This window comes from Coturnix japonica, chromosome 7, assembly GCF_001577835.2.
Source record: "Coturnix japonica isolate 7356 chromosome 7, Coturnix japonica 2.1, whole genome shotgun sequence".
NCBI lineage: Eukaryota > Metazoa > Chordata > Aves > Galliformes > Phasianidae > Coturnix > Coturnix japonica.
The window spans coordinates 29,706,162-29,720,174 of record NC_029522.1 but is presented as its reverse complement, the minus strand read 5'-3'; the positions used below and the strand labels follow the sequence as shown (position 1 = coordinate 29,720,174).

Sequence of the window (14,013 nt, the reverse complement as noted above, 5' to 3'; positions counted from 1 at the left end):
TGAATCTGCAGTCTCTATATAGTAATACAAAAACAAGGAAGGAGGAACATGGAAAGTAGAAAATCCTAAATCAGAATTTACGTTGAATTCAGAAAAGCCAGCAAATAAAGCAGTAACCCTCCATTTGAATTGTGTGTGGGGGAAACAGCGCCAGTGTGAGAGGGAACATGAGAAAGAAGAAATCGTGAAAGCCTTTTCCTCTACAGGCCTTGTGCTAATGAGTTACGGCCATCAGCACCCAGAACCAACGCCTCCCATCCCAAGTGGCAGCTCCAAGGTAATAATCCCATTCACTCTTGCCACCAGCTAGAAGCAGTAAAATCACTTTAAATAGACAGTGCAGCAGCCATTTGAGATGAGTCCCATGACACAGCAACCGACTTGGTTTATCACATTTTCTAACAGAGACAGAACCTGAATTACTACTGACTTGAAGGATGTTTCTAATTCATGTGCCTCTATTTAGAGTCTTGATTCTTATTTTTACCCAAGCCACCGTCACTGAATTCCACACTGCCAACTCAGAAGCCACTGAGCAAGCTTCAGCTGCTGCCTTACACTGGATTTTGCTAAGCTGACCTTGGTGATGAGAACAGAAGCACTACCTGCGTTCGAGCTCCCTATCCCTTTGCAACCCCATCACTTGATCCTCTCTCCCTGTCACTATTTTCTTTGCACAAATTGCTCAGTTCAAATTTTGCTTGACCTCACCTTGACTGTCTCAGTTGCCTTAAGTACATCTGCAGCCAGCACTATTTTGGAATCTTTTTTTTCCTTCTTTCTCTTTGGTAAATTTATTTCACTTAAATCTTTGATGCATTCTGGGTTATCTGTTTGCCAAAAGTACAACTCAGATCCAAAGAGCCGTTTTAGGTTTGCTGCCTCTCTTCTGGTGGCTAGAAATCACATCCAGCCATATTTCCCCCTTGGATACAGCTACTGAAGGGGCTTTTGATCTTCTGCCTACATGCTGCCTAAACTTTTCTTCCCAAATTTTATAATCGTTGAGGGGGAAGAAAAATATATACGCTTCACTGTAGCAAAGACAACCATAGGGATGGAAGTGAACCAATAAAAAGGTGCACTGAGGGAGCTGAAATACATTTTCACTCCTAGTGCATCACTAACAGATAAGAGCACTATCTGCTTTTTAGTTGTTGAAAGAACTCAGGTGTTTCTCTGATAAAGTACGATAATCAGACAGCAATGGACAAGGTTGCAATTTCTTCAAATGACTGCAGAAACTGCAGTGCTGCGCTCAATGAATAACCAGCAGGAAAGAGGGCTTCCCAAAGTTCAACCCCATTCCCATTCATTCTCAACCTTCTTTTCACTTCTCAGAAAAGAAGTTGTAAATAAGAAACAGCAAACTATTTTTATTAGTTCACAGCATCCATCTATTAACAAGGCAAACAGCAGCTACAAACTTGTTCACATTTACATTATGCAGCTTCCACCTGCAGCATAAAGTTGGGTCAAGAAGAGCTGATGTCCTCCCCAGTAGCACCACTTGTGCTCTGTGCCACTTCAAGCGGTTAAAATATAAATTAGAAATATCACAAGTCCTGAAACTGAATCATACTCACCAGCAAACAGCACTAACCAAGTGAGTTTGTGCACCTTATGTATGAACTCATGCAGCAATTGGATGATGATGGTTAAACTGTGCAGACCTTCGGATGGGTCAAAGCAGAGCCATCACAGGCAGCACAGGTTATCACAACTGAAAGTTTCTCTTTGCCTCTTTCACCACTCACACCTTTAAAGGAGATTTAAACAGCTCTGGGGAAAATGCTGAATACGTTTTACTCCTGTGCTGGGGAGGGTTTAGCACACTATTCTTCTACCCAAGCATTTCTAAGACAAATCCCAAAATAAAGCAGAGTGCTCAACCGAAGCATAGGTTGGTGTTTCACATGATCTACTCACGTTCGAGCCCACTTGTCCAGTTCTTCATCCAGGTAAGTTTTAACTTTTTTTGGCTGAAGTCCCAGAGAATTGCCAACAAAGTATATGCAGCTCTCCTCTCCGTTCACCAGGGTCAGGTCAGCTGCATGGAAAGAGGCCACCAGCACTGATTTCATCAGGTTCATAATCAACAGTGAGTGCAAATGGAGCATTTCCCTGACCAGACCATCCACTTCTTCCATCATCAACATACCACTATTCTGAGCTGTGAAACTACTTCAATTGTACACTTATTAGAAGTTAAAGCTAGATAAATTTGTGTCTTTCATTAAGATCTCTCTGCATGATTAAATTGCTATTTAGGAAAATGTACTCATTTTATAGAATATTATAAGGCAGTCACAAAAGTTCTCGTCTTGTCAGCATATATTGTGGGCTGCACTTCATGTCATCCTCTGGTGAGGAGGAAATGTATGTTGACAAATTCTTTCAATGATTAGGAGAAAAGCAAGGCCTGGAAATTTATAAATAATAGCTCCCAGTGATGTTCTGAACAATCTAATTACCCCATGTCATCATCTATCAATCCAAACATTGTCTTTTTCTATTATTTCTCACATTAGACACCCTTGGAGGGACAGATGATCTTCTTGTAAGTAATCTGCATGCTTCTATACAAGTACTTAGAAAACCCTAAGTTAACGTTACCTGTATTTTTAGTAAACGAGGGAGTATGCTAAGATGCATGCTAGAGCTAAATAAGTCTGTGCTTCAGTCTGAAAATATTATTTTAGAGCTGCAGAAAAATAGATTAGATGTCTGGGAAGAGGTCTCTTACTACCTTTCACACTAACAATTACCAACTTCATTGAACTTCACCAGAAACACATATTTCAGAAGTATAGGCAACTTAGGTAATTTATTCCTTAAAGCTTTAGAAGCTTTTAAAAAGCATAAGTCAGAGAGCAATTTCAGCCTAATCTGTTTTACAGATACTATGACTGTTTTCCATCCATATTTTAATAGGAATGAAAGCAGAGAGGTATAAATATCATCCATGGCCCTAAATTGGTTCTATTAACAGTTCTCTTCCTATCAAGCAACACAACAATATGGTCTCATTGGGAACAGCAAGAAGGGTCTTTGCTCAAGAATTCAAGCTCTAAATCTCACTGCTACTCTTTATATTTCAATCAGGCATTAAAACAGGTAAGGAATTATAAACAAAGCAGCATTTCTTGCACCACCGTTCTCTTTAGACAAAACACCTCTTGGGTTGCCGCTGGAAAGAAGCTGCCGTTTCTTTCTTTACTTCTTTGACAGAATGTATTTTTCTGCTTTTACAGCTGTCACTTTTGATATCTATTTTCTGGCATGCTATGGCCTTTATATGAGGCTATACTCTTCCTTTTCACAAAAGGCTGTTTATTTCCTCCTCCCTGGCATCGTTAAAATACTCATTTTGGACCACCGCTGCTTCTCGAACTACTCTAGGGTTTTGTTTGCTTCATCATTGTGATCTCATTTACAATCAAGTCTAAGGCAAGTTATCTTTCAACAAATTACCCTTATTTCTCACAGTGCCAGCCCATTTTACTTCTGGCGGAGCTGTGGTTGACATAAATAGGTCTATGAGATATTCAAGTAAGAAGCAAGATCTATTGATGAGATAAAGACTGGTTAAAAAATAGATAATTACATAAATGTGTCCTTCAAACAGCACAAGGTACACGATCATTTACCTAAAGATACCTAAATTAGATACATTATCAATGATTCTTACATCTAAATGAATTCAAGTGGATTGGCCAGTGACCTACATCATTTTCCTGCATTCTATACCATTCAAACTTCAAAAGCAAGTATGTTTTCAGAAATATTCAACCCAAACAGACCAAAATAATGTCTTCATGAGCCAGAAAGGATGGATTAAATCTGCTTACAAATTACTTGAATCCCACCCCTTGTTGAAGGATGAAAATCACTTCTTCCATCTCTTCCTATTTCCCCACACACACATCCTCAACAAGCTCTCCAAACAAAGAGCTGCATTCATAAAACTAACACTACCTTTAACCATCTCTTCAGGGAAATACAGCTTAACACTTTCATTCCAGGACAACTTCTTATTCTCAAGAAAAGCAAATGATGTTCAGTTCCTTTATGAGATGACAAAACGCACACAACAGCCTTAATCAGACTGACAATTTGGTACCTGAATGCAATCCAGTCAATTCCTACCTCTCTCCACATGCAAGAAAAAGCATTAGAGACTACGCTGTCATCTCAGAGGGGAATGATATGTGAATGTTTCCCTAAATCTTCTCCTATCATCTCTTCTTATTTGCTCACCTGTGCCTTGTCCCTCAGGCTTGCCCATAAAACCTCAGATTTGCCAGGGAGTTAGACCGCTAGTTGTTTCTACCTGATCGATATAACAAATAAACATTATAGACAGCTGAGACAGTTTGTAAGCTGAAAACAAAATTAAGCTATATACTGACTTCCTAAACATTTTCACATATGTAATCTTACAGTCGTCTCTTATGGATGCTCTCATCTGCTTCATTTCAAAACCTCATTGTTGCACTTTATGTAAATATATAAAGAAAGTATTTGATGGCTAATCTCTATAATGACATTTATCTTAAGCACGCTATCTAGAATCCGCTCCCGTGCCAAGATAAATGTCACAAGAGATCTCTATGCTGCAGTGTAAATATATATATTTTTTCCCTTCACACCCCTACTGTGCTTCAGCAGGGAAGCAGCTTCTAACAGAGGCAGGGAAAAAGCAGGAGGGGAACCTGCAATTTGGGAACACAAAAATGATGGGTTCTCTATGCTGTTCAGCTGATACTATCAATAGGCTGCTTAGCGACACAAAAACACACTGTTAAAATTAACAAAAATATCATGCAAGAAACCTGTATGTTTTTTCTTTAATTTTTAATAAAAGCTTAATAAATGTTGGGGAAAAATGACCATGCATAGTCATAACCATCTATGCCATCCATGGTAATATCAGTTGAAAAGATTGCAAGTTTTGTTTCCCATGCATTTGACACATGAGGTGAAAATAAACTCAAATGGGACTTGCGAAGCAGAGCAGAGCCCAAGAGCACATGGCCTTTGAAGGTAGATGCTCACACCAGGTTTCCCTGCTCATCTGAGGCCAGAGACAACAGCAGCAGCAGCTACAAAACCCACTGGCAGCAGTGCCAAGCACAGCACCGGAGTATCCAAATGTGGAAATGCTTTATACTTTCTGTCAGGAGCACTGATAAGAAGCCAAAACCTCCCTCCTGGCTGGTTGCTTGCACAACAGGTCATCTCTTTACAACCTGGCCAGAATTCCCTCTGCACCCACATCCAGTCTCCTCAGAACAATCATCAGGAGCAAGTCTGAAAAAGGCAGAGACTCTTTTGCATGGCTACACTGGAACATGCAGTTATCTGTTTCTAGGCAATTCATGAGGAAAGCAATCCTCAAATAAAGGCTTCGTTATGAATTATTTGCTGAGAACAATTATTTGCTTTAAGGCACAGTCTTCATCCAACCTCAGGAAAAAAAAATCATCACTACTAGCAATAAGGAAGAAATGTGAATATAATATACATAATGTCCCTTTCATTAACTAAAATAATTGTAACTAGACAGATAACACCAAGCTGTATCAAAGTGAGGAAGTAACTGTGCTGAACTATGAAGTTGTAAGCGACATTGCCGTTTCAAACCATTAGCTAGAAAGGCTTCTGCCTATAATTTTCAATCAGTCACTATATTGTTCAAAGCAGCTGACTGACAGCATAAGCATCATGCAAGCACTGTATCCTCACATTTTATTCAGGAAGGGAATGAGAGCATAAAGCTTTCGGTGCTCGAATAAGTTGATGGATTGATTTAGCAACACCAGGGACATACTGTGCTCAGATATAACAGCAATTGCTCAATTATCTCATAAGTGACAATGATTTCCAGTGATTTGTGATAAACATATGCAAAAGATAAGAATCACCCACCCTCCCCCCACTCTTCCACTGTAATTATAATTCTCACTTGGAGGCAGATCCTTGACTTTTGGGATATGGAAACATTCACGAAGATGCTTTAACTTGTCTTCTTCATCTAAGTGAAAAGCGAGTTTCTTGTCTGCTGGGCTGCATCCCAGCCGCGAGGCAGCTTGCTCTATAAGGGTTGCTGGTAGCGCAGTAGAAGATGGATCCATTTTCAGGTCATTCAATTTCACCTTAGAAGGAGAAGTGCCACAGTTTAACTTCTGCAGAATGTATATTCACAAGTGGTTGATAAACAGCCACCAAAGCTGCAGCATTCAAGGCCTCACATTTTCTTGATTTAAAGCTTTTAAGTAGCGAAATGTGAACGAATAATGGTAAAATTGATCAATTCAAGTAAATACATAGCAGTGTATTTCTGTTTTTAAAGCTTTACCCCCTCAGCTCCATAGATACACTGCTGTTCCCCTTTTAAGCTATATCAGCAGCCTCCCAGTTCTCCCACCAGACCAACAGCAGTTACAAACACTGAAGCTTCATCCATCGTCTCTGGATCTGGAAACCAGAAGCAACATTGTTGTTATTACAGTCTGTGCTCCTAAAGATAGCAGGTGCATAGCTACACTCAAAGTTGTTTCCAGGCTGCAATGCTTAGACTCTCTCAGCTTTTCTTCCTTGCCAAATAGGAAGGGCCTGTTGTGCTAATAATACAGGGGTAGAGCAGGAAGTGTACAGATAAAAGACATAAGATGCTTTCAAAACCAAGACCTTAAAATATTCATGTCTAGCTACATCAGATATCCTGTGGTCTTACCTCCTTTGTACCAAGAAAGGAACAAAGCCCAAGTCAAGCAATAAGCACAAGAATGTATATTAGTGGGTTTTTGTTGCTGCTCTTTTCTTTAAATTAAGTTTTAATGCCACTCCCTGAATATCATCCAGAAGAGCTTCATCACCACATACAGTAAGGACAACTGTGGGTATTTCAATATAATCCCCCTAAATATAACAACTCCATTAATGCCAATTAATTCAAACCTCTTTATACTCTAGGTAAATGGCCAGCATGATGCCAGTTATCTGGTTTAATCATTTGATCTACAATCAGAATATTCCTCTCTAGACTTGATAAACTACACAGTATCTTCTTTTTCCCTCCATCACAGCAACACAGAGTGGGAAAAAAAAAAGCTTTCATTTAACTGATAATATTCATCTTAAGGAGCCTTTGGAGATAAGCAATTGTTGAACATGGGTTGTTCACACTTCCTCATCATCAGCAAATTTATCATCCTTACCCAGTCATCCTAATGACTTTGCAGCTATTAAAAAGGAGAGGAAAATTGGAAAAGTGATAGAAAGGTATTCGAGCATCCTTTTTGTCAGTGTTTTCTATGGCTTCTAGGAGGCGAACAGCTACAATGTGATGAGTTGCTGGGTCCAATACTAAAGGAGCAGGTGACATGGATGAAAACAGTACACACCAACTGATCACCTCCTGAAGACACAGTAGGAACCACTTCCCAGCTCCTCCACAGCTGTGCAGCAGATCCTGGATCCCAGTTCCTCTACTGTGGTACTGGTAGCATCTGCAGCCTTGTATAGGTCTGAGTAGTACTCTGGACCCTCTTGAATATTGTTCTGAGATCTTTATTTCCTCCAATAAATGCAGAATATCTAAAAAAGCAAGCTAGGATCACAGACATAGTACAGCCACCACCTGTACCAGCACCTTGTTATTGTGTAAAGACCTCCACTGAAGTGAAAGCTTTTCCACTTCTCCCCCTTACTAATTTAAGAAGGCATGGGCTTAACCAGCACTATTTTCAAGCAGTACAGGAGGCAGCACTTGGAAAGTAAAACTAGTTCCAAAGACTTATTTCTTCTATTTGCAATGCTATCAAGGATGTCTTAACCTGCAATTATTAGGAAAGAATGTCCAGTACACACGGAAGCAAGATATAATTGTATTCTTTTCCAACTTCCATTAGTTAGCTCACGCAGGCAATGTCAGCTAATTCCATTGCAATTTATGACCAGCAGATGGATAAGGGTGTTTGAAGGATAGTATGGCTTTTTACATACCAGATTCCTCTCATCTAGGCTGCAGATTCTTTGTTTTCCCAATACAAAGACATGACAGCATCCTTCCATCTGTCCCTCTTCCCCATTTCATTGTAAGGACACAGAGTTATTACAGTAGATTAATAGCTATCATAACCCAGGTCATCTAATGACCTGTGTGGAAAGCCTAAATGGGTTTTGTATCCAATTGAGGCTTGACCCAAAACCCAGTGAAGTCAGTAGGTGTCTCTAATAAAGAGACAAATTCCTGATCAGGCTTCTGGTTCCCTGTCATTGCAATAGTTTGCAGCATCTGATCAACAAGTTTTGTTTATTCTAATTCTTATATTAAATCTTGGCAGCAAATATAACATCCAATGCAAAGATCTAGAAGCTAAAAATGATTAAGCGTTCTGAGGTACCTGATTTAATACAAACATTATGAAATAAGATAGAGCTACTAAAAGAACAATCAATCAATCAGAATCCTACTGAGGAATGAAATCCCAGAATCGAACTCTGTGACCAGAATAAGAAAGCACTTTTGTTCTTCAGTTGGACATTCAAGAGAACATAAAGTCAGCTTTTTATTATTATTATTAGTTTTTACTCTGCTCTTTTGACATTTTCACTACTTCCCCTACCATAGGATGTAATTCTTCTGCAGCTTTTCTTTCTGTTCCCCATATCTACTCGAAATCTTGCTGTTCACTAGTTGCTCCCCCCTCCTCCCTCAAGGAAGTCTCTACTTCAGCCCTTACTTCTCCCACCCTTGTGGCACATGCAGGGACTCATTGCATAGAACTGACCAGTGAGTGCTGGCAGCGTTTAGCTTTCAAAAAGAGCACGTGAAACTGAAATTAAGTAAAGTCGCTACATATTTGATCAGCACAAGCACCAACTCATTTCATCTGCAATTTTTAACCCATAGAAAACAGTGGAAAGACCATAAAAGGCAACAGATGAGGAAGTCAGGCAAAGGACACAGACGTGATTATTTCTCTTTAGTCCTTTACGCAGAGCTTACTGACTAGACAGAAACAAGCATGAATATTAACGAGCTATCCTATCAAACTCTCACACAAAGGTCCTTTAGGCTTAATTATAAGAACAATCTCTCCTACTTTTAGATGCACTTACAGTATTTTTATAGTTCTGCTCTGCCTATGTTTGTATTTTGATACCCTCAATAAAAGAGCTGTACAGTCCCTCAGCCCCTTTAAACATTTCTCTTCAAGCATTCCAAGTTTTTACTCACAGTCTTTCTACCCAAGACAGTGCTGACATGAGCAGACAACGAATCCTTACTTAATAGCTCTGTCAATAGCCCCGGGGGACAGCTTATCGGGAAGGGGGGGTGGGGTGGGGAATAGCAGGTCCTGCACTTTCCGCCCTCCAATGGCTGCCCAACATGTTGCTAAACGTGGCTCAGCCCACAGACCTTTGAGTTTTTCAGGTGACCCTACAGGTGAACTCTGAGTATTGGGATCGTGCACCGACGTTAAGTGCAAGTTAGCAAAGCAGCTCCGTGCTGTCAAAACACGCCCAGTCTGAGCACCAATGGCATCGTGGATTGCAGCTGTTTGAAGCAAAGAAAACCTACAGCTATGTGCAGCCTAAAAGAGACGATCCTCCCTCCCATCTTTGCACAAAGAAAGTGAATACAGAACTGCAGAAGGCAGCGCCTAAAATACACAGCCCAAAGCAACGCGTTCTAGATTATTTCAGGTTAAATACACTTCAATGAATCTGTTTACATTACTGTTTACATTACAGGAATGCAGAGGGGGGAAAAAAAGAAACCTAAATGCTCACAGCACACCCAGCAACAGACAGCAGCAAATGCAACGTGTAATTAGAGAAGTTACAGAACAGAGTCACAGCTGCAGCAAGGGAACGTGACAGAGGAATTAGGATAAACTCAGTTGCTCAGAGCAATTTAAGCACACATCGACCTCAACATTGAGAAGTGACTGTGCTACAAACAATTTCACACGTAAAGCTCATATTTCCCCCCTCCACAGAAAAGTGAGGTTACCCTGAGATTGGCAGCTGTTCCTGGGAGAGGATGAGGTAACCCTTGTGCAAGTGCAAATGCAATGAGTTATGTTGGGAAAGAGCAGTAGTCACATGCCTGGCTCAGTCAGACTCTGACCTGAGTAGAGGCTGAGCATCCCCACCCCACCCCCACCGTAAACCGAAAGCAAGAGCTTGTGTGATTATGTGCATATATAATATATATATTGCTCTTTATCACAGTTGCAATATTAAAATCTCTGATTGAGGTCTTTCTCCCACAGAGGTGCAAGAACGGGGCCACAAACAACCATAACAAAAGTGGTTTTAAACTAAGCTGTTTCACTTTAGGGAAGGAGCAAATCGATACGTAACAGCCAGGAGTCAGTAAAGTGTACAAGAACATGGCAGGGTGAGCAATGGGAATTTACATGGAGCGTGGATTTGGCAGTGTGGGAAAACAGAAGAGTCAGAAGTGAAATTAGAGACAAATAGAGTTTATACCCCTCTTTGCTCTCCTGCAAAGATCACCTCAAAGTGTATATCACCTATGTATTCCTATTTCAGCTCAGTCCCCACTGCTTACACTAGAGCTACAGCCATTCCTACGTGTAGTTAGAGCATGTCAACTCAAAGCAGCCAGGAATTATTATTTCTACCTCATTCAGCACCAAAAAGTTAATAAATAAAATCAACATTAAGGAGAGATAAAAGAGTCAAAGTTGGATCTCAAATATACACTTAGTCCACAACTCCAGTATGGACTTGCATACACATAAGCCTGTGCTAATGCTGGTTTATTATCTGCACTTCCATTTTCAATAAACATCACTGTATATGACACTGAAACACTTGATCATCTCATATAAGGAAAAAAAATGGAGGCACTCAGTATAGACCCAAAATAAAGCTAACTTCAAACCATCAGTTCTTGTATTTGCTTCATACTGTCAAATGACTTGCCACTACTTGTCTTGCTTTATGCTTTATCAAGACCCTTGGACTGTTGCTCAAGACAATCTTTACCACCAGGAATTTGGGCTAAAAAGAAAAGCAGGATACAGGGACATTCCAGCTGTTGAAGTAATAAAGTAAACATCATTCAGTCCAGCATAGTATTTATGTCTTGTTTGGTTGGCCATTTAGATCACAACAACCTAAAATACAGTGCGACTTCTCAGCATGTCCTTGGAGATAAAGAGACAAGAACAACAAACTGCAAGGTTTCTTACTGCATTTCCTTTGAGGAAAGAGGACAAGAGATGAAGCCACTGTGAACTGTAGAAAGAACAGCGTGCAGATCTATCTCACTGTTACAGAGCGTCAATTCTCTAACGGGTGAGCTTAAACAGAAGAGGAGAACAGTCTTATCTGCAGAGCAAGGCTGCACAAGATAGAATTTCAGTGTGCTAAGAGAGAAAGAAGAAACGCCATGACAAGAGGGGGACAGCCTCAACACCAGTCTTCTAAAGGAGCTACTAGGGGATCAACAAGGAGTCTCATTCTGAGGTACTCAGCCATACTAAGATGCACAATGCCAGATGAGTCCATCAGCATGTCCATGCGTGCTGATACTGCTTCATCTCATCTTTCATGCTAATCACCTGTTATTCATCCGTAGCATCACTGGAATACATTCAAGTTTTTATAATGGGAGCCCTGTTCCTGAAGAAACTATTTAACTTTTTCCACATAAATATTCACATAAAATTCATTTGCTACCCTGAGAAAAGTTATGCTTTATTCTTAAGGTATGTAGCAGCAAATAAGTGAAGGTGTCCTGAAGCTCACTCATCTCATGATGGATGGCCTATTAGGACACCTGGCCAAACAGGTCAGCAAGCCCACAGCACTCTTACTATTAAGAAGATAAAGGGAATCCTTTTCTAGTTTAAGATAAAAGGGTTTGTCTTGACCAGAACAAGACAACCCAGAAAGCAGAAATACACCTCAATTTCTTGTCAAAAAAGGAACAGTAAAGCAAGGACAGCAGCCCACATTGCATTGCTCAGCACACAGCTACTGAGTAAAACTAATGACAAGTCGCACAGCTTTTTTCTAAAGCATGCCATCTGCCCACCTTACCTTTATGATTACATGTGAAGTTCACCATAGACCTAATAACAATAACTACATAAACAACAAAGATTAATAAATATACATACCTTTGGTCTGATATCTGCCCAGCTTGATGTGCCAGCTCCCTTATCCCTTTTGCTATCCCTCCATCTACACACCTGCTCTGCCCAAAAAGCTCCTGCTTCAGCTGAGGTCACATTCATACCCTGCTTGATTAGGACAGCTGGGTTTCGTTTCTTTAAGTGAGCACATGTGCTTGGCCTGCTTTAGTGGTGTGAGAACAGAATAAGCGCTATCTGTCCATGTTGTTTTGTCTTACAGACAATTGATCCTAAAACTGTGAATTTTTACATATTCTCACAGAAGAGTTAAGAGTGAAATTCTTCATTATTAGCTGCATTTTGGGATTTTAAGTGAGCTTCTGAAATTGTCATTTCACGTTTTCCCCTTTCAATTGGAATATCAGGCACATCTCCAAAAACACAAACAGATTCTTTTTCTTACTTGCTCCCAATATTGTTTTCCTTCACACTGAATATCAATTATCATTGCCATTTCTTTCTGACTCTTCATTATTTCTAGGAATTTATCCCTTGAGGTCTATTTTTAAATTGGAGCCTCAGTGGAAAAATAAATGAATATAAATAAGAAATTGTTTACTTTTCTGCAATAACATTGAGAGAACAATATACCACCACTACACTAATAATGGTAATAGTTAGAGGAGGACAATAAGGAAATTGGGGTCAAGTGACTTCCACACAGAGAAAACCAAAAACATTAACTCCCCCTGGCTTAGATAATTCCATGGTAGCTGCAACAGCAAGAAAATGCACTGTGAACAGATGAATCTTCCACAGATCTCCCCAAGTCAGCTGCTGCTAATAAAAGGCTTCTGTACTGCTGATGCCTTCATCACTTTTCCAGGCAGAATGCACATACACAGATGTTTTAAAACCCTCTTGCTATAAGCAAGTGTTTATCACTGTCTATCTTAACGAAGTTTTGCAAGAGATCAGCTCGCTATTTCTCCTACCCCCCTCCCTCCCCCGGTCAAATATTTGTTGTTAATGTTTGCTTTGGGCAGCATGGATTGTCAAAGTCATTTTTACCAAAGGCAGGGGTTGGAAGGGGCTGCAATTGGTCCTTCGTAAGGGGCATTACTATGGCAAAAATGGGCATTTGAGAGACTGAAAGGAAAACAGGGCACCTGGCACCCACTATTTTATGGCAGCTGCTTGGTATGTATCACATAACGCCATTAAAAATAAAAGTCAGTGCTTTAGGGATGGGGATTTACAGCCACCCTTTCTCCAGGGTCCTTTCAAGGCAGGTAGAGGTGTCTGTCATAGACAGAGCCTCCAGGCACAAGTAGATCTGCAGCTCCCCACACACCAAATGAGCAGCTGTGTGTCTGGACACAACAGGACAACTGCCAACTTCTTCATCTACTCACAGCACATTTCCTGCCTGTGGTCAAAGAGCTTCTGAGAAGAAGGAAACCAGAGTTCGACTTCAGGCCAGATGCAACGGGATAGCAACAGCAAGACTTGAATGAGAGGCATTCCATAATAGCAGAGCTTTTGTGTTTTTTTTTTTTAATGTTTGTGTACCATGTCTTTATGATGCTCTTTGTACCACTACAGGTTGACTAATCGTTAGGGACATTAATTTAACCGAGCTAGACAAACAACACTGCTGCAGTTCCCTCCTCCTCTGCCCCCTGTTTGCAGCTTCATAAAAGCGAATGTACTTCACACTTTCGATTTTATTTTCAAGCTCTTGCAGCAGTTACCATCTGGAGTAAGATTTGGGGAGGGGAGAAGAAGACAGGTCAGAAAATGACAAGCTGAAATGTGCAAAAAAACACATGGAGTGCCACATGGTGCTGATGAACCAGAAGCACCCAGCAGACCTGAGCACTCCAAC

At 40.4% G+C, this 14,013-nt stretch overlaps 1 protein-coding gene across 6 annotated transcripts in view; it reads right to left on the bottom strand.

The window, feature by feature from the left end:
• KYNU (kynureninase) overlaps positions 1-12,225 on the bottom strand; it is a 32,646-nt gene extending 20,421 nt beyond the window's left edge. The window contains exons 1-4 of one of the 6 annotated variants that reach the window (XM_015869118.2): positions 9,248-9,308; positions 7,410-7,602; positions 5,969-6,158; positions 1,930-2,050 (exon numbers count right to left, since the gene is read on the bottom strand). In XM_015869118.2, the coding sequence (XP_015724604.1) occupies positions 1,930-2,050; positions 5,969-6,137 (290 nt within the window). In that variant the 5' untranslated portion in view covers positions 6,138-6,158; positions 7,410-7,602; positions 9,248-9,308. The other 5 variants (XM_015869119.2, XM_015869117.1, XM_015869116.2 and 2 more) reach the window with 5 other exon arrangements.
• Positions 12,226-14,013: the final 1,788 nt, after the last annotated feature.